General features: G+C 38.2%; 1 protein-coding gene across 1 annotated transcript; it reads left to right on the top strand.

Moving 5' to 3' along the window:
• Nucleotides 1-14,694: 14,694 nt before the first annotated feature.
• On the top strand, nt 14,695-15,621 carry OR5H43 (olfactory receptor family 5 subfamily H member 43). Its single transcript, NM_001391768.1, has one exon. The coding sequence runs from the start codon at nt 14,695-14,697 to the stop codon at nt 15,619-15,621; it is 927 nt and encodes a 308-aa protein (NP_001378697.1).
• Nucleotides 15,622-19,072: the final 3,451 nt, after the last annotated feature.

Below are 19,072 nucleotides of genomic sequence, written 5' to 3'. Positions count from 1 at the left end.
CATGCTTGTATATTTTTCAACGTGACTTTATAAATGCATTTATTAGTCATTTATAGGCACTAAAATAGTGTTGTACCTCTGAAAAGTACTTGAGTATGATGTCTTTGGTATTAATACAGCTGGGAAGGTTGAGAACTCATATCACATTTAACTCTACAGAGCATGCAGGTTTGTGTTTGAGTGAACAGAGGCAACTCCCAGGAATTCTGCTAGCCATCAAAGGTCTTTCATTCCACTTTGTTTGGACATGGTGAACTTCCCTTCTTGTGGGGATTCAACTCTCATGACACACAGAAAAATAAACAGAATTGGAAAGCAATGAGGAAAACATGAGAAATGAGTTAAGAAAGACAAGAGAGTGCCAAACTGTAAGCGGCAGCTCTTAACTGAGGTGATTCCATGAGGATCTAGAAGAAGGGAGTTGCCTCTCACTGTCTGTGATGACTTTCAAGGCCCTTTCTAGCTCTATTTGTATGTTGTCGGGTAATCTGAAAAGCTTCACTAATTCAGAAAGCTGACAGATTAGATTGAAGAACTAAGTTGAGATGGATGCAGTGAAGAAGAGAGAAGTAGCAGAATAGGAAGGAAATGGTCTCAATCTTCCTAGAATTAAAAAATGAAGCTAGTAGGGGCCGGCCCAGCGGAGCAGCAGTTAAGTTTGCACATTCTGCTTCGGCAGCCCAGGGTTCGCCGGTTTGGATCCCGGGTGCGGCCCTGTGCATTGCTCCTCAGGTCATGCTGTGGCAGACATCCCAGGTATAAAGCAGAGGAAGATGGGCATGGATGTTGGCTCAGGGCCGGTCTTTCTCAGCAGAGGGAGGAGGATTCGTGGCAGATGTTACCTCAAGGCTGATCGTCCTCAAAAAAAAATGAAGATAGTAATATAAAGAAATCAGTAATATGTAAAGGTTATTGGAATGTGTTGTTGACAGGGAGGGGCTTTAAATGCATGTTACCAAAGTTCAAATCACATTAAGATGATATGAGGTCACAGTGCCCAGTGTGTGGCTGGAAAGACATGAAAGGAGCAAGAGCTTGGATGTTTTGTGCCCTAAAAGTCCTTGAAAGGCAGCTTTCCTCACATGCCATACTATTTAAATATAATAAGCGATCCATTTTCAGTTCCACCTCTGCCCTTCCTCTCTCAAGACTGTGTCCATATACTTCCTACTGACACCAATGAAGCCCTCACCCTCAAAATTATCTGAGTCTATGTTTTGTAAAACTTCACTTACCTACCCCTGCCATCCTGCTGATAGTCTCTTACTTTCCAAACATATGTTCTAGATTAATCTTGGTAAACATGACTCTGAACAAATCATATCCCTCTTCAATAACTTTTAATGGATCATCATTGCTACCAGATTATACACATATATGGTCAATGTATCTAGAACTGTATATATATAAATATGTATATGATTATTTCTTCATGTGTATGTTGAGATTACATGATAAGTAAATACATGTACATATATATATATATACACATATATGTTTTTATATATATATACAGTCATGCATGAGTCATTTAATGATGAGGGTATGTTCTGAGAAATGCATTGTCAGGCAATTTAGCTATTGTGTGAACATCATAGAGTGCATTTACACAACCTAGATGGTATAGCCTACTACACACCTAGACTATGTGGTATTAATTTTATGGGACCACCATCATACATGTGGCCCATCATTGACTGAAAGACCATTAATCAGTGCATGACTGTATCAACTTGGAGAGATTACATGATATTTAAATACATTTTTAAATTTATTTGTACTTCATCTCGCATTTGTGTACTGTAGCATTACCCTTTGAGATTCTTTCAAATAAAATCTTGGTTTAACTCTAAAGTCTATTCACCACAGTTCTCCTAATGGACTCTGTTATACCCAAATTGAGTACTGAAAGCCTCTGAAGAAACCTCACTCTCTCAGGTTCAAGGCTTTGATCATCCAAGTCTCTCCAGAGCATCCTCCCAGCTCAGCCACCCCATCTTCACTTGAAGTTGAACTGACATCACTTCTTCAAGGTCTCTCTCAAATGGTACAACTTCCCTGATGCATGTCAAGATTTATGCTGGGAGACAGGAATGTTCACTCATTTCAAACTTTTAGCAGTTTATTTATTTATCTTAGGCCACACTTGCCTTCTGTAATACTTATTTTTGGCCTGCAAGATCTTTTATGTTATAATTTAGAAACCTTTCTATCTTTTGTAGCAGGTAGCCCAGTGGCTTACACACATGAGGTCCTAAGTAAGTATTTGTGAAATTTTTGTAAAATTAAATTAATTTGACAGCACAAATACACAGAATGCAGTAAGAGGGCATCACTCTTTCAATCTTGTAATGAGCCGGGAGATTACTGGGCCTGGGATGTCTGCTGCCAGCTCACCTTCTCAAGTTTTTTTAATGACAATCACAAACATCATACACCTAAAGTGAAATATTCTTGATCTTCTTATCACTAGGATTGGCTGTTAGGATAGAGTATGACAAAATATCAGGGAGAAGCTCCTTCATTAGAAGTTCATTTTAAATACACAAAACATATAGGTATTCAAAACAAATATCATCACTCCATACTCCTGGAGGTCCAGTTCACAAGATGAGACCAGGTCATCTGCCTTCTTTTTGTTCCTCTGAGGGATCCCCCAAGCTCCAGGAAAGGAAGTGAATTGATCATATTTCAGTTGCTTTTCCTCTTTCTCCCTGAAGAATCATTGTCGTTGCATAGTTTGCTGATTGTTATTGTTGTATAATATTTCCATTGTTCAGATAGTTTCCTGTCAATTATTTATATTTGCCTTCTTCATACAATGCTATGACATAAAAACTAATTGAAAATATAAGCGACTGGTCATATGTCTTCCAGCATCGTAAAGTCCTGTTTCCTAATGGATTTTTTTTGGAATGATAAGTTTGATGCGAGGCTCTGAGTCTATGACTGGGGTGTATAATCTGTCCAGTCTTACTTTAGGTTGGGTGAGTGTGGAACAGACACTTGAGAGCCTCTCAGGGACTCAGATCACTGTGCAGCCTTCCCTCTGCATGTCTGATCCACAGATTCCTCTGCTCTGCTTTGACCTTCAGTACAATCCAACTACTTCACATCTTCCAGAATTGAACAAAATCCCTAGCCCCTGATGTGATCCCATTCTTAATTCTGTTATACATTTTTCATTTTTTACATTAGTTTAGTCATTTCAGTGGCATGTTGGGAAAGAGGTAAAATATACACCTATGCAGAGCCCACATTTTGGACAGGACATTCTGCTGATTCCTTTAAAAAGTAACAATGAAACTCCATCTGCATTGTTTAATGGTTATTTAGGTGTAAAGGATGATATCACAATGCTAAGTTCACCCACTTGCCTGGAATACTGGTGATGTTGGTTAAACCATCGCATGGAATGGTAATAATTTGATAGAAGTATTCTTTATTATGAAAGGGTATTCATTTTTTTAAATCTGGGGACTTGAAAGAATTCATAGTTTCTCTCTATATACATCTACATACACTTTTTATCATCACTTTACAGTACCTTCTGCTGTTCAGAATATTGCTGGTAAAATTATCCATGATTTTGTTCAAAGAATCAATGTAATTAGGATTGGGCAAAAAGAAACTAACACCAATCAAAACTAGAACTGTATATCTAAAGTCTTCTGTGTTGACTAGCTATGACAAAATCTTACTGAGTGTGCATGTTAAGAATGTGTCAAAAACCTCTCTGGTATTGACTTTCTTTATGGTTTTTCTTTTACTTGGTTCTCAAGTAACCGGTTCTCAAACTTTAGTGGGCATTGAATGACCTGGGGAGCTTATGATAACACAGACTGATGGGCATTGTCAATGGAGTTTCTGATTCAGCAGCATTACTGCTGTTGGTTTGGGACCAGATACAGGGAACCACCGATGTGAACCGAATGTTAGATCCTCCTAAATTTCATCCACTGAAGCACTAAACCCTGAATGTGGTGCTCTCTGCAGTGAGGGTTTGGGGAGGTAATTAGGGTTAGATTAGGTCATAAGAGCGAGGCCTTCATGATGGGATTAGTGCTTTTACAAGAAGAGAAAGAGACAAGAGAGTTCTCTCTCTCTCTCTAGAAGAGTGTTCATCCAGGAAATTTCATGTGAGCCCAGTGACAGGGCAGCTGTCTACTAGACAGGAAGCAAGCTGTCACTACGTACAGTATCTGCTGGCACCTTGATCTTGAACTTCTCATACTCCAGAAATGTAGGAAATAAATGTCTGTGGTATAAGCCACCAGGTCTATGATATTTTGTTACTGCATCCTGAGCTAAGGTAAATGCTGATTTAAAAAAATCAGTGAAGCAAAACTGTTATAATATCAAGGTATTTAGACCCCAGACAAAATGGAGTTTCTCATGTCTTCTATTCCTTATTAAGCAGCACTATGAAAACATTCCAAAAGTTCTCACCCTCTGTTTTCTCTTTCCTCCCAGTTTTGCACTGCAGGAGACACATAGGGCATCTGTTTCAAAGCATTAAATATTGTGGACTTCTTTATAACGTTTTTGTGGGAACCGTGATTGGCAATGCTGATACCCAGTCAAAACCACATTGTCTCATTTCACTAAGGTTAATGGGAGGCATCAATAATCCTTTTGAAGAAAATTATCAAACTGGATCAACTTTTGGAAAATCATTCGCAAAGAAATTTTATATACGAGATGTTCCTTGTGCTGTAATTATATGTTATTTACCTCTTCTGAGAAGGTACTGTTACTGAACCAAAAATGGGTTTGCCTCCTAGTGAGTTAAAATCAGACTCTTGACCAGAAGTAGTTGTCACAAAATAGAACTTGTTTGCAGCAAATAGGAGGCCACATGGAATCATTTGCAAAATTGCGGCTGTCCCCAAACACGAGAAAGCAGGGACCTTTTATTTTTGATGGAGAATAAATATTCAAAAGTGAGAGGTGGGCATTCGCTTGCACAGTCTCAGTTGGAAAACATGCTTCTACACACACTGAAGCTTATGGTCATAAGGCCTAAGTTTCTCCCAGAGAAGATCTTAGCATTAAAAGTGAGGGAAAGGTCATAGGCCTCGCTCTTGTGGTGGGGCTTGCTCTGGTTCAGGGAAGCTGGTGATTCATCTCTTTAACAGTTAAATGCTTCCGAAACCTCCCTTGAATTCCTTGGGGCAATTGACAGCAACTTTCAAATGAGACTTATTAGGGCACTAGCTAACAGTCACGTCATGATAGTGCCTTCATTTTGCAATGTAAAGTGAGCAGTTCACTAAATGTACAGTGAGCTTTTGTATTAGTCAGTGTTGACCAGAGTAACAGAACTAATAGGATATATAGACAGAGATGTGTGTATCTATGTCTACATCAAGTACAGATATAGAAAAATCTATGTCTATATCAAGACGTTTATTATAAGATATTGGCTCACATGATTATAGTGGCTGAGAACTTCCAAGATCTGCGCTTTGCAAGCTGGAGATCCAGGACAGCAGGTGTCTTTGTTCAAAGGGCCTGAGACATGAGAGCCAATGGTATATATTCCGATCAGAGTCTGAAGTCCTGAGAACCGGGATTACCAAGGGCAGGAGAAGATCAATGTCAAGCAGTGAAAGAGAGACTGAATTCAACTGTGCTCTGCCTTTTTGTTCCATTCGGGTCCTCAACACATTAGATGATGCCCAGCCACATTAGGGAGGGCCATCTGCTTTACTCGGTCCACCAATTTAATACCAATCACTTCTGGAAATACCCTCACAGGCACACCCAGACACAATGTTAAAACAGATACCTGGACATCTCATGGCTGAGAGAAGACAACACACAAAATAAACCATTACAAGTCCACCCCTTGTCAACTTGGCACCCACTAAATTTTTTTAAACCATGCTTACTGTCCACATGAAGACAAAAGCAAGGTCAGAATTCCAACTAACATGATGCAACTATGCAAATGAAAATGCTCTATACCCTTCCCTAGAAGAGGAAGTAAAATTTTTGAGTGATATTTACTCTTCTCCTTGATATCTGATGACTTAAACACTATGATGTCAAATTAACAATACTTAAATACTATGATATATACCCAATACATTTTATTTTGCATGATAAGGGAATAAGAGTGGAAAGAAAACAAATATATTTGCTGTACACATACACACAAATGTATTCATGTCAAACTAAGGAGGAAATTCTCATAGCAATTACAATCCTCATTTTTGTAGCTGGTCATGAAGTCATAGCTGGTATTTTTCTTTACCTGTCTTATCTGGAAGTCTACTTTGATATAAGTATTGCAACATTTGCTTTGTTTTGTTTGCCATTAGCTTGGAGTATAGTCTTCCATCCCTTCACTCAGAGCCTTTGTTTGTCGTTGGAGCTGAGATATGTTTCCTGGAGGCAGCATATTGTTGGGTCTAGTTCTTTAATCCAACTCTTCACTCTGTGTCTTTTTATTGGAGAGTTCAGTCCATTTACATTTAGAGTGATTATTGATATATGAGGGCTTAATGCTGCCACTTTATCTCATGTTTTCCGGTTCTCTTGCATTTCCTTTGTTTCTCATTTGATGTGTTTCAAACTAACAATTCAGTCAGGTAATTTTTTATGCTGGATTTCTTAGTTTTCTCCTTATTTATTATTTGTTTCTCTGTTCTACTTTTTTGTTTAGTGGTTACCAGGAGGTTTGTATGCAAAGTCTCGTAGATGACATAGTCCATTTTCTGATGACTTCTTATTTCCTTTGACTAAGCCGATTCAGTCCCTTTACTCTTCTCCTCCTAAGTTGCTTTTATCACATCTTATTCCATATTGTGTTGTGAATTTGTGGTTAAAATGACAATATTATCTTTGTTTTTGGTGTTTTCCTTGCCTTTATCTTTAATGTTTTACTTGAGTATTTGGTAAACTATTCTGATGGATAGCTACAATTTTATGATTTTGCCTATATATTTATCTCCTTACTCAGGGCTTTGTAACCCTTTCTTCTTTTTTTTTCAGGTATGAGGGCCTTCTTGAAGATTTCTTATAGGGAGAGTCTTGTGGCGATGAACTCCCTTAGCTTTTGTTTATCTGGGAAAGTTTTTATTTCTCCATCACATCTGAAGGATATTTTTGCTGGATAGAGTATTCTTGGCTCAAAGTGTTTGTCTTTCAAAGATTTGAATATATCATTCTACTCTTTCCTAGCCTGTAACGTTTCCACTGAGAAATCTGCTGAAAGTCTGATAAGGGTTCCTTTCTAAGTTATTTTCTTCTGCCTTGCTGCCCTTAGTATTTTTTCTTTTTCATTAACTTTTACCAGCTCCACTACTATATACCTTGCAGTAGGTCTTTTTCCATCAACATAGGAGATCTGATGGCCTCTTTCACGTGAATTTCCATCTTCTTCCCCAGGTTTGGGAAGTTCTCCACTATTATTTCTTCGAACAACCTTTTTGCTGCATTCTCCTCTCTTCTCCTTCTTGAATACTTACAACCTTTATGTTGCATTTCCTAACTGATTAGGATATTTCTTGGAGACTTTCTTCCTTTCTTTTTAGTCTTATTTCTCTCTTCTCCTCCATCTGAAGCATTTCTATATTTCTGCCCTCAGTGTTGCTGATTTGTTCCTCCATGATCTCAGCTCTACCATTCAGGGAATCCAATATTTTGCTTTATCTCATCCATCGTGTTTTTCATCGCCAATATTTCTGATTGGTTCTTCTTTATAGTTTCAATCTCTTTTGTGAAGTAGCTCCTGGACTCGTTGAATTGTCTATGTACATTCTCTTTTAAATCATTGAGTTTTTAAATGATCGCTATTTTGAATTCTCTGTCATTTAAGTTATAGAATTCTATGTCTTCAAAATTGATTTCTGGGTACTTGTCATTTTCCTTCTTGTCTCATTCCACTCCCTCAGGGGACAGGGTGAGGGTTCCAGCAACTCCACCTTCTGATGTATGGCTGCATGGGTCTCTCAGACGTCTTCTGTGTTGTGTGAATGTCCTCTATTGGAATATGAATGTCCTTTTCACTGTATCCTTGAAGGGAGAGTTTACAGGGAGAGCTCACTCCACCATGATGCTGATGCCACTCACCCATAGCTGGCACTTTTAATTACCTTCTTCCACTACCAATTCTGTATTCCTTTTGCCTTCATCAAGCACCTCAGCTAGTCATTGATTTTTCCCTGGTGGGGTGACCCAAACCTTCATTCCTCAAGAGTGGGCCAATAGATTTGCTGTCGTGATTGGTTTGTTGAAGTTATTCATTGACCTTAATCACAGGACATGGTAACATTTAGAGAAGCCCTAAGAGATCACCTGTATTACATACATATTCTTTCTAACCTCCATTGTGGACTATTAGTCCATTTTCCCCTTGGGGAAAGAACCAATCACCCTAGCCTTCAAAGTAACTACCTTCTTTGATGATTCAAATGAATGTAGAGCCCAAAGTGACTGAGTGGCAATCTAAATTTTCACCTCAATGGGATCATTGTTATGTCTCCTGGTGAAAGCATTCTTCCCTCTGGAAGTAAGATCTCAAGGCCAGCAGCACATAAGGTCATGGGAACAGGAGGCAAACATTTTGATAGTCAGTCACTAGGAGTAATAGTGGACTGGTGCCACTCTCATCACCATCCCTTGATTCCTGGACTTGTAAATTCTGGCAATAGGGGAAACAGTACCATATACTGGAAGCTGGTTCAGAAATACACATCCTCTGGTAAGCCTTATTCTAGCTTTTCAAGGTATTGCCATCTAGTCAGTGCTATAAATGAGTCTTTTTTTGTCCCTTAAAGGTTGGCACCTGAGCTAACATTTGTTGCCAATCTTCTTTTATTTTTTCTTCTTCTTTTCCCCAAAGCCCCCCAGTAGATAATTTTCTACACTAGATCTAGGTCCTTCTGGTTGTGCTAGGTGAGACACCACCTCAGCATGGCCTGACAAGCAATACCATGTCTGTGCCCAGGATCCAAACCAGTGAAGCTCTGGACTACCGAAGCAGAGCATGCAAACTTAATCACTTGGTCACAGGGCTGGCCCCTATAACTGAGTCTTTAAGAAAGCCATTCCCTGGATCTATCAAACCAGCTGCTTTGGAATGGGGGGGGAACATGGCAAGACTACTGAATTCCATAAGCAGGGGCCCACTGTCACACTTCGTTTACTGTGAAGTGAATTCCTTGATCAGAATCAATGCAGCCTGGAATATTATGACAATGGATAAAGAATTCAGTAAGACCAAGGCAATCTTGTATCCCCCTCATTCTCCAGTAAGAACAAAACATTTCCTTTTCCATTACATTGGAAATTTCCAATGTAAACAACCTGCCACCAGGTAGCTAGCTGGCCACCCCAATGAAATGATGTCATATTGGGGTCTCAGTGTTGGTCACTGCTGCTAGCAGATTGAGTAATCAGCAATAGCCATAGCCAAGTTGGCCATGGTGAGTTGAAGTCCCTGTTACTGAGTCCATGCATAACCTTCATCCCTGCCACCATGGCTTCTTTGTTCATGAGCTCATTGGTGATGACGGGTATGACTGGTGAGTGAGGTTGATGGGTCTCCACTGAACCAGTCATCCTATCCACTTTATTACTAAACTTCTCCCCTGCTGAGGTTCCCTTTAGTGAATATTCATATGGAACACAACTTGTTTCATATTTTTGCCCATTTAAAGAGTTTTCTTTTATGTTCTCTTTTATCTACAGCCATGGGCCACTTAACAAGTGGGATATGTTCTGAGAAATAAGTTGGAGACAATTTTGCCATTATTCAAACATGACAGATTGTACTTATACAAACCTAGATGGCACAGCCTACTACACACCTAGGCTATAGGGTACTAGTCTAATTAAACCACTGTACTATATGCAGTCCATCAGTGACTGAAATATCATTATGCTGCTCATGAATGTACAGTTTTTCTCATATTTTTAGATTTTCACTAGCATAATAATGATGTAAGGTAATTGATTAATGAGTCTATCAAAAGATATGCCCTTTGCTTTCCTCAGCTGTGAATCAAGTCTCAAGTGGATGATAAACATTTTGTTACTTTTCAGATATTAAATATTGATATTTTCATTTTATACTATTTTGACATAAATAACATAATTAGTCTTCTGAAGGAATATTCCTTGTCAACCACTCTATTAATACTTAAAGGCAAATCTGAACACCTTAGCACCATGTTCAACATCCCTCAATAGCTTTCTTTTTAAGTTGGGTTAAAGCACAAAGGTCCCAATCTGGCCTCCAGATCCCATGTGATCCAATTCATGCTGGCATCCCTGGCCCCATACGGCTCCTCCTGCTCTCCCCTGGCATGTCAACTACGTTTACCATGTTGAGCTCCTCCAGTGACCCAGCTCTCTGATAATCTAGGCCTTCCAATGAAGAAGGCCCTGTAACTGGCAGGTGGCCACAGGCATTACCTTGTTAAAAATGAAGACCCTCTGGTCCCAGTCAACCTGTGAAACAGAATCTGCATTTTTAACAAGATCTTCAGGATATTCACCGGTATTAAAGTTTGGAATGATCTGATCTAGGCCTCCTCCCACTCTGGTCCTTTGCAGTTTTTCCTTTGCTCCTCCCTGAGCTTTGCCTAGTAAGATTTCTCATCAGACTTCTGCTCAAAGTGGGGAGTTAGGTCCAGGTCTGAACATGAGCTGCAGCTTGCATGAGGAGGACAACTTTCTTGGGGTCGGCTCCTGAAGGGAATCTAGAACTCTGGCCTCATTAAAATCATGCATGATCAGCTCAGACAAGACCATACCAATCAAAGTACTCAGAGCATCAAAATCTGTAGATAAACTAGAGTTTGCATAACTATGTCAAAAGTGTCTTCTCTGGTGGAAAGTAGTGGCATAAAGTGCAATTTCAATCATTAAAACCAGCACTGTCTACAATGACTTGATGTTTATTATTTCAGAGTCTGTAATGCCTTGTGGGATAACTTGGACTTCTCATCCATGTTAAAATCTACACTACCCAGAAGAAAAGCTTAGCTACGTCCTAAAGGGAATCCTTGGGTGCTATCAGGGGAATTTTATTTCTTCACTCCTTCCTCTTCTGGCTTAAGCACACAGTTGTATAATTGGTTGACTCATGTTCAAAGCAAATTAATATAAACAACATTTTCATGATCTTGGGAATGAAAGATCCAGAGTGAATTAGCATGCAAAGAGCTGCTACCTATGTTATTGTCATTCTTGCGCTATTGTATATTTTTCTACCTTAGAAGGCCTAACTGTAAAAGAATCTCCACAATTACTTACAAGACATGGGTAAGAGAAATATGAATTTTATAACATTCAGTATTTTTATATAAAACAGTCAAAGTACTTTATAATTTATAATAAAATTAGGTTGATTTACAAGATGCCAAAAGGGCAGGTGAAAAATGTACAACAGTTAGTGAATTATCTTATTTTTGTGACTAAGTTAGAGAAGCAATATATCTTTAGGACTGAATTGTTCCCCTTAACAATTTATTGTCTTTATAATATAACTATAATGACTTCATAAGATAAGTTTTGGAGAACTAGAATGTTAATCAATTTAAACTGGATTTAAATAGCATGTCATATGTTTCCTATGTAAGAAATCTGTCTGGTTATTCTTATTAAAAGATCCATTATTTTTAATTAATCACATTCTCTGATTCTACTTTTAAGGTAATTCATCTACAAATTAACTCCTGTATCCATTCATTCACTTCTGACAATAATTTCACTGAGTATTCTAAATAAGTATAAAGGAGGAAACAGGCAGAAAATGTTCCTCCACTGTTCTTTCCACCTTTATTACTTAATAAGACCCATATGCATATTGAATTTGAGAATTTTCGACTATTTACTGATTTGGGGTTACACAGAAGGAAGCCCATTCCAAAGAAAAATACATTTAACAACTGGAATTATTTATATCATTGAATTAAGTTTCAGTCTTTGGCTCAATTTTATTTTACTAAAAAAGCTAGTGGAGAAGAAAGTGCTCTCAGGTAAAACCAGCAGGGTTTCTAGAGAAAGACAGTTCTAATGAAAGTAATAAGAAAGATAAAGCAGCTTTTAAATATTGAAAGAACTTTCAAGCGCTGCTAGTCTATTTATGAACGTTGCAAAGTTTCTAAGGTAAAATGTAAAATGAAAATATATTTCATACACAAATTCTTTAGGAAAATAAACTTGAAATCTTGACTAAAAGAAAGGATTCCCAATACTGACAATGTTTTATGAAAACCAGAGTTAAGACAAACATTCACCCCCAATCTCTGAGCCTCCCTTTCCTCCCCTTGGCCTTTCTCAGATACTTCCACTGTCGTCACAGGCTTGTCTTTCCCACAGTTATCCATCTGTGTCTCTCTTGTTCTCTTCCTACTTTCGTCAACTCTTTCTTCTTCACTAACCTAAATTTCCCCTTGCTACATTTACTGTTCCCTTTCTCTTCTTCCTCTCCTCTCCTCTTTTTTGGAAACTTTTATTAAGACACTCTACAGAAAAAAAAATTACTTTTGTTTACAGGCAGTGGACACATGCTAACGGTTCTCCACATTTCTTGGAGAAGTCAAAAACATTCCCATCATGTTGTGCACCGTGTTTCCCATTCACTTCTCATTATTCCTTGGCCTCAACTCCATCATAAAATAGAATCTGCTCTCACTAAAGATGCTAAAATTCTCTTATTTCCTACCCTCAATGACCCCTATTTGCTCCTTTTTCTACCACAGCACTCATTTTCACAATCAGCACTGTACTTCATTATGACCTTGAGCATCTTTTCTTTCTCCAAGTCTGCAACACTCAGCTGTCCAGTTCCCTGCCTGCTCCTCTGGTCCTTCTTTTCAGTATCCTTTACTGGTCTCTCCCTTATTTCTCTTTGGTTGGAGCCATGGCACTTGGTTGCAAGAGGAAATCACTTAGTTGAATGGAAATTGACTCTAACATAGAAATTCCAGGGAGATTGGAGGTATTAGCTGAAAAATGAGCAGGAGCAGGAAGAAGAAATACAGTCAGTCAACAGCCAAAATTAAATCCCTACACTAGCTCAATAGGAGCTGCTGTCACTGCTGCTTAACTCTGGATGGCACAGCTCATGCTGACGGTGCGGTTGGTGCAGATGCAGGATGCATGTGCTGGGGTGTAGATATTGCTGCCTTGGCTGAATTTGCAACCAAAATTCTCTTTTTTCCTTGTCTCTTTGTCTCCTTGTCTCCATATTCTAAATACAGGGTAGGTGAGTTTGACTGGTCAACTAGGTCAAGTCCCCCACTCTAAGTGCAAGGCAGATGGGAAAGTCAGTTTCTAGCACTTTGACTTCTAGAGTGAGTGGTAACCTTTGCCTGAGATCAAGACTTAGTAGAAAAGAGGATCAGTTTTTAGCCATCTAAAAATTACATGCACTCCCTTACAACCTCTTTAATATAACTTCCTCAAGTTTCTTTCCATGCTGTTCTTCTCCTTACTTTATAGACACTCTCCAACGGATAGGTCATCCATAAGTATGCCTCAGCTACCCCAGTAATTCCTAAGTCACTGTTGCTATTAAGCTCTAGTAGCTTCATACTACTAAATACATCTCATCTGGATGTTCAGAGGATGCTCTCTCCACAAAGTGGCCAATTCATTGGAGTTTTCAAACTCAATTTTTGATGACCATCTAGCAGTCACCAAGGGTCTCCTCTTTCCTTCACTCACCATCCCTGTCAGAGCTAATACGTCACCGAGTCCTAGTAACTCCACATTATGATTTATTTTGATCTCTTTGTCCTCCTCATCATTCCCAATATCATATCACACATGGACTAAAAACTTCTCATGCATTGGAACCAAGGGAGGCAATTCTGAAATGCAGATTATTAGACTTCCTTCTTGGCACACTGATTCAATTTCTACAGTGATATCTCACCATCTATATTTAGTATAAAAAGTTCCCCAGACTATTCCGATTTGCAATCTGGTTTGGGAACAACTGGACAAGAGTAACAGCTTCCTAATTAGTATCCCTGACTCTAGTTTTCCCTCCTTGCAGAGTATTTTCTACACTCCCAAATATTTAATTTAAAAAACATATTATGATGCCATTCCTTGTCTTACAAGTTTTCAGTGCTTGCCTATTGCCCTAAGAATAAAGTTCAAGATCCTTCACATGTCATTAAATTGATTTTACAATAATTCAGACTTCATTTCCCTAGACCATCATCCAGATCCCAGACACAGAATTTCCATAACACACTCAAGTATCCCATAAATTTAGCTCATGTTTAGAATGTCTTCTTTTTTTCTAAATCTGTTAATTTCTGACTTTTTTTTCTTTTTTTGCAGAGGAGGATTCACCCTGAGCTAGCATCCATGCCAATCTTCCTCTGTTTTTTATGTGGGTTGCCACCACAGCAGGGCCATTGGTGAGCAGTGTAGGTGTGCATCCCAGAACCAAATGATGGCAGCTGAGGCGGAGCACAACAAACGTAACCAGTAGGCTATGGGCCATTTCACCCTGACATTTTTTCAACTGAAATAATTACATTTTCAATTACATCATTCCCCAAATTAGTTTCCATGTATTATAGAAGTAGTTAATGAAATTACTGAATAATTGACTAATTTTATTTCAACTACTTTTCTCCAGTTTCCTTTTTATACAATCTTAGTGAATGTTCTTTTTACATTTACTGCATTTCATTTCAGGGGCCATCTAGTAACAATATGGATACTAAAAATGCAACATTGCTGACAGAGTTTGTTCTCACAGGACTTGCATATCAACTGGAGTGGCAAATCCCCCTGTTTCTGGTGTTCTTGGTGATATATCTCATCACCATTGTGGGAAACCTTGGACTAATTGCACTCATCTGCAATGACCCTCACCTTCACATCCCCATGTACTTACTCCTTGGGAGTTTAGCCTTCACGGATGCTTGGATATCATCCACAGTGACCCCCAAGATGCTGGTCAGCTTCTTTGTCAAGGGTAAGATATCTCTCTCTGAATGCATGATACAATTTTTTTCCTTTGCATTCAGTGCAACCACAGAATGTTTTCTTTTGGCAGCAATGGCGTATGATCGCTATGTGGCCATATGCAATCCATTACTTTATCCAGTGATTATGACTAATACACTATGCATCCGACTGTTAGTCACATTATTTGTGTGTGGCCTTATTTATTCCGCATTTCATGTATTTTTTTTACTCAGATTAACTTTCTGTAGTTCTAACATAATACATCACTTTTACTGTGATATCATGCCATTGTTTAAAATTTCCTGTACTGACCCTTCAATTAATGTTCTGATCATTTTTATTTTCTCTGGGTTAATACAGGTGTTCACCAGTCTGACAGTTCTTGTCTCTTATATGCTTTTTCTCTTTACAATCTTGAAAAGAAAGTCTGTACGAGGCTTCAAGAAAGCCTTCTCCACCTGTGGAGCCCATCTCTTATCTGTCTCTTTATATTATGGTCCTCTTTTCTTCATGTATGTGCGCCCTGGATCTGCACAAGCAGATGACCAAGATATGATGGACTCTCTATTTTATACTGTCATCATTCCTTTGTTAAATCCAATTATCTACAGCCTAAGAAATGAGAAAGTCACAGACTCACTTGAAAAAATGTTAAAGAGAAATGTTTAGGTCACATACTAATATCTGTTCTCTTCTTCTTAAAACAGTCATACAACTGTGCAGATTAGATGTGGCTCTGTTTTGGTTAGAGTGCAAAGTTTTTTGCAGTTATAACTGTCCTAGTATTTTAATGAATTCAAGTGGGAGTACCTAATTAACACTTCAATATATTTGTGTCTGTTATTCAAAAACATAGAATTTTAATCGTGTATTAAAATAATTAAAGAGGAAAACAAAATATTTTACATGCCTGTCTGTTTTCACTATGGCTTCATAAATGTCTTAAGCACTAAAATAATGTAGTTCCTCTATAGGACTTGATCACGATGTCTTTGATAGGAATACAGCTGTGCAGCCTGGAGACTCATATCATATTTAACTCCACAGTGGAGGCAGGTTAGTGTTTGAGTAAGTGCAGGCAAATCCCAGGAATTCTGTTAGCCATCAAAGGTCTTTGATTCCACTTTAATTGGTACATGGTACATTTCACTTTGTCTAGGGATTTAACTCACAGATCACACTGAGAAATAAAAAGAAATGGACAAACAATGAAGAAAAAAATGAGAAGAGAGTTAAGACAGTGAAGTTCAGGTCAAACTGTAAGAGGATGCTCTTATACCAGTGTGCTTCCAAGACTAACAAGAAGGAGGAGTTGCCTCTCACTGTCTACGATTTCTTGAAAGGCACTTTCCAGCTGCTTGTATTTTGTAGGACAGTCTGCAATGCTTCACTGATTCAAAAGCTAAGAGATGAGATTGCAGAATTTAATTGGGATGTACATAGAGTGGGAAAAGAAGTGGGAGAACAGGAAGGAACTAGTCTCAATCTTCTGAGAATTTTTAAAAAAGGAAACTAATAAGATAAAGAAATCAGAAATGTATAAAGGTTATTGGAACGTGCTGTTGACAATGTGAGGGCTCAAAATGCATGCTACCAAAGTTCAAATAATGTTAGGAGCATATGATGTCATAGTGCCCAGTGACTGTCTGGGGAAGACATGAAAGTGAGCAAGAGTTTGGATGTTTTGTGCCCTAAAAGTCCTCCATCACATTTTATGCTGGGAGCATAATGAGCGACCATCTTCAGGTCCACCCCTGCCCTTCCTCTCTCATCACTGTTTTCACACACATTCCTGCCGATACCACTCAGGCCCTCACCCTGAGAACTAAAGCTCCTGTGAACTTCGAAACTCTAGCAACTTATCTCCTACATCTTGCGGATACTCTTACTTCCCCAACGTTGCTGCCAGATTGCTCTTCATAAAGAGAAGTCTGATTAAATCATATTCCTCTTGATAAACTTTTAATGTTTGTCATTGCTAACAGATTATATGCATACATGATATATGTATCTAGATCGGTGTGTATATACATACACATATATGCATTTCTTCATGTTTATTTGTTCAAGTGTATGTTCATATTACATGATATATAAACATATCTACACATACATAAACACACATATATAAAAATACATATACATGAACACATATATATATATATAAACAAATATATGTATATACTTTACCCTACAGTTGCTTCCTGGCATTATTTGAAGTTCTTTCCAATAAAACCTTGGTTAAACTCTGAGATCTCCTCTTCTACATTTCTCCTAATGCAGTGCGATACCAAAGGGAGCGACTGGAAGCCTTCAGGAAACACCATCTTCTCTGGTACATACTTTTGTTAAGACAGTTCTCTCCACAAAAATGCACCCCCTCTTTCTCCTAAATGCCCCCATCTTCCTTTACAATTGTAATGCTATCCTTTCTTAAAGGATTTCTCAACTATTACAGCTTCCACGATGCATTTCCAGATTACTTTCAAGAGGACAGGATTGCACCCTCATTTGAAGCTTCAGTAGTTTATTTATTCTTTTTTTCAATTATTTTATTGAGGTCTAATGGTTTAAAACATTGTGTAATTTCAGGTGCACATTATTATATATCAGTTTCTGTGTAGACTGCATCATGCTCACCACCAGTAGTCTAATTTTTATCTGTCACCATATATGTGTGCCCCTTTACCCATTTCACCCACCTTCCAACCCCCTTCCCTTCTGGCAACCACTAGTCTGTTTTCTTTATCCGTGTGTGTGTGTTTATCTTCCACAGATGAGCGAAATCACTGGAGTATTTGTCTTTCTCTGTCTGGTTCATTTCGCTTAACATCCTATCTTCGAGATTCATCCACGTTGCTACAAAAGGGACAATTTTGTCTTTTTTATGGCCAAGTAGTATTCCACTGTGGGATAGCTGCATCATACAGTATTTCTATTTTTAATTTTTTGAGAAATCTCCATACTATTTTCCATAGTGGTTGCACCAGTTTGCATTCCCACCAGCAGTGTATAAGGGTTCCCTTTTCTCCACATCCTCTCTAATACTTGTTATCTTTTATCTTGGTAATTATAGCCATTCTGACAGGTGTAAGGTTATATCTCACTGTAGTTTGATTTGCATTTCCCTGATAATTAGTGATGTTGAACATATTTTCATGTGCCTATTGGCCATCTGTATATCTTCTTTGAAAGATGTCTGTTCATATCCTCTGCCCATTTTTTGATTGGATATTTTTTTGTTGCTGAGTTGTATGAGATCGTCACATGTTTTGGAAATTAACCCCTTGTCAGATATATGATCTACAACTATTTTCTCCCAATTGGTGGGTTGTCTTTTCATTTTGTTCATGGTTTCCTTTGCCTTACAGAAGTTTTTAGTCTGATATAGTTCCATTTGTTAATTTTTTCTTTTGTTTCCCTTGCCTGAGTAGACATGGTATTCAAAAAGATGCTGCCAACACTGATGTCCAAGTGTGTACTGCCTATATTTTCTTCTAGGGGTTTTATTGGTTTTGGGTCTTACATTCAAGTCTTTAATCCATTTTGAGTTACTTTTTATGTATGGTACAAAATAATGGCATTCTTTCATTCTTTTGCATGTGACTGTCCACTTTTCCCAACATCATTTATTGAAGAGATTTTCCTTTCTCCATTGTATATTCTTGGCTCCTTTGTCGAAGATTAACTGTTCATAGATGTGTAGTTTTATTTCTGGGCTTTCATTTCTGTGCCATGGATCTATGTGTCTGCTTTTGTGCCAGTATCTTACTGTTCTGATTACTATAGCTTTGTAGTACATTTCGAAGTCAGGGATTGTGATGCCTCCAGCTTTGTCTTTTTTTCTCAGGATTGCTTTGGCTATTCAAGGTCTTTCATCGTCCCATATAAATTTTAGGATTCTTTGTTCTATTTCTATGAAGAATGTCACTGCGATTCTGATTGGGATGGCATTGAATCTGTAGACTGCTTTAGGTAATATTGACATTTTAACTGTGTTTAGTCTTCCAATCCACAAACACAGAATATCTTTCCATTTCTTTATTTCTTCTTCAATTTATTTCAGTAACATCATAGTTTTCAGTGTATAGGTCTTTCACCTCTTTGGTTGTATATATTC

Source organism: Equus caballus, chromosome 19, assembly GCF_041296265.1.
Source record: "Equus caballus isolate H_3958 breed thoroughbred chromosome 19, TB-T2T, whole genome shotgun sequence".
In the NCBI taxonomy this organism is placed as follows: Eukaryota; Metazoa; Chordata; class Mammalia; order Perissodactyla; family Equidae; genus Equus; species Equus caballus.
Note: the sequence above shows the minus strand (reverse complement) of the source record. Positions and strands in the feature narration are given on the sequence as shown.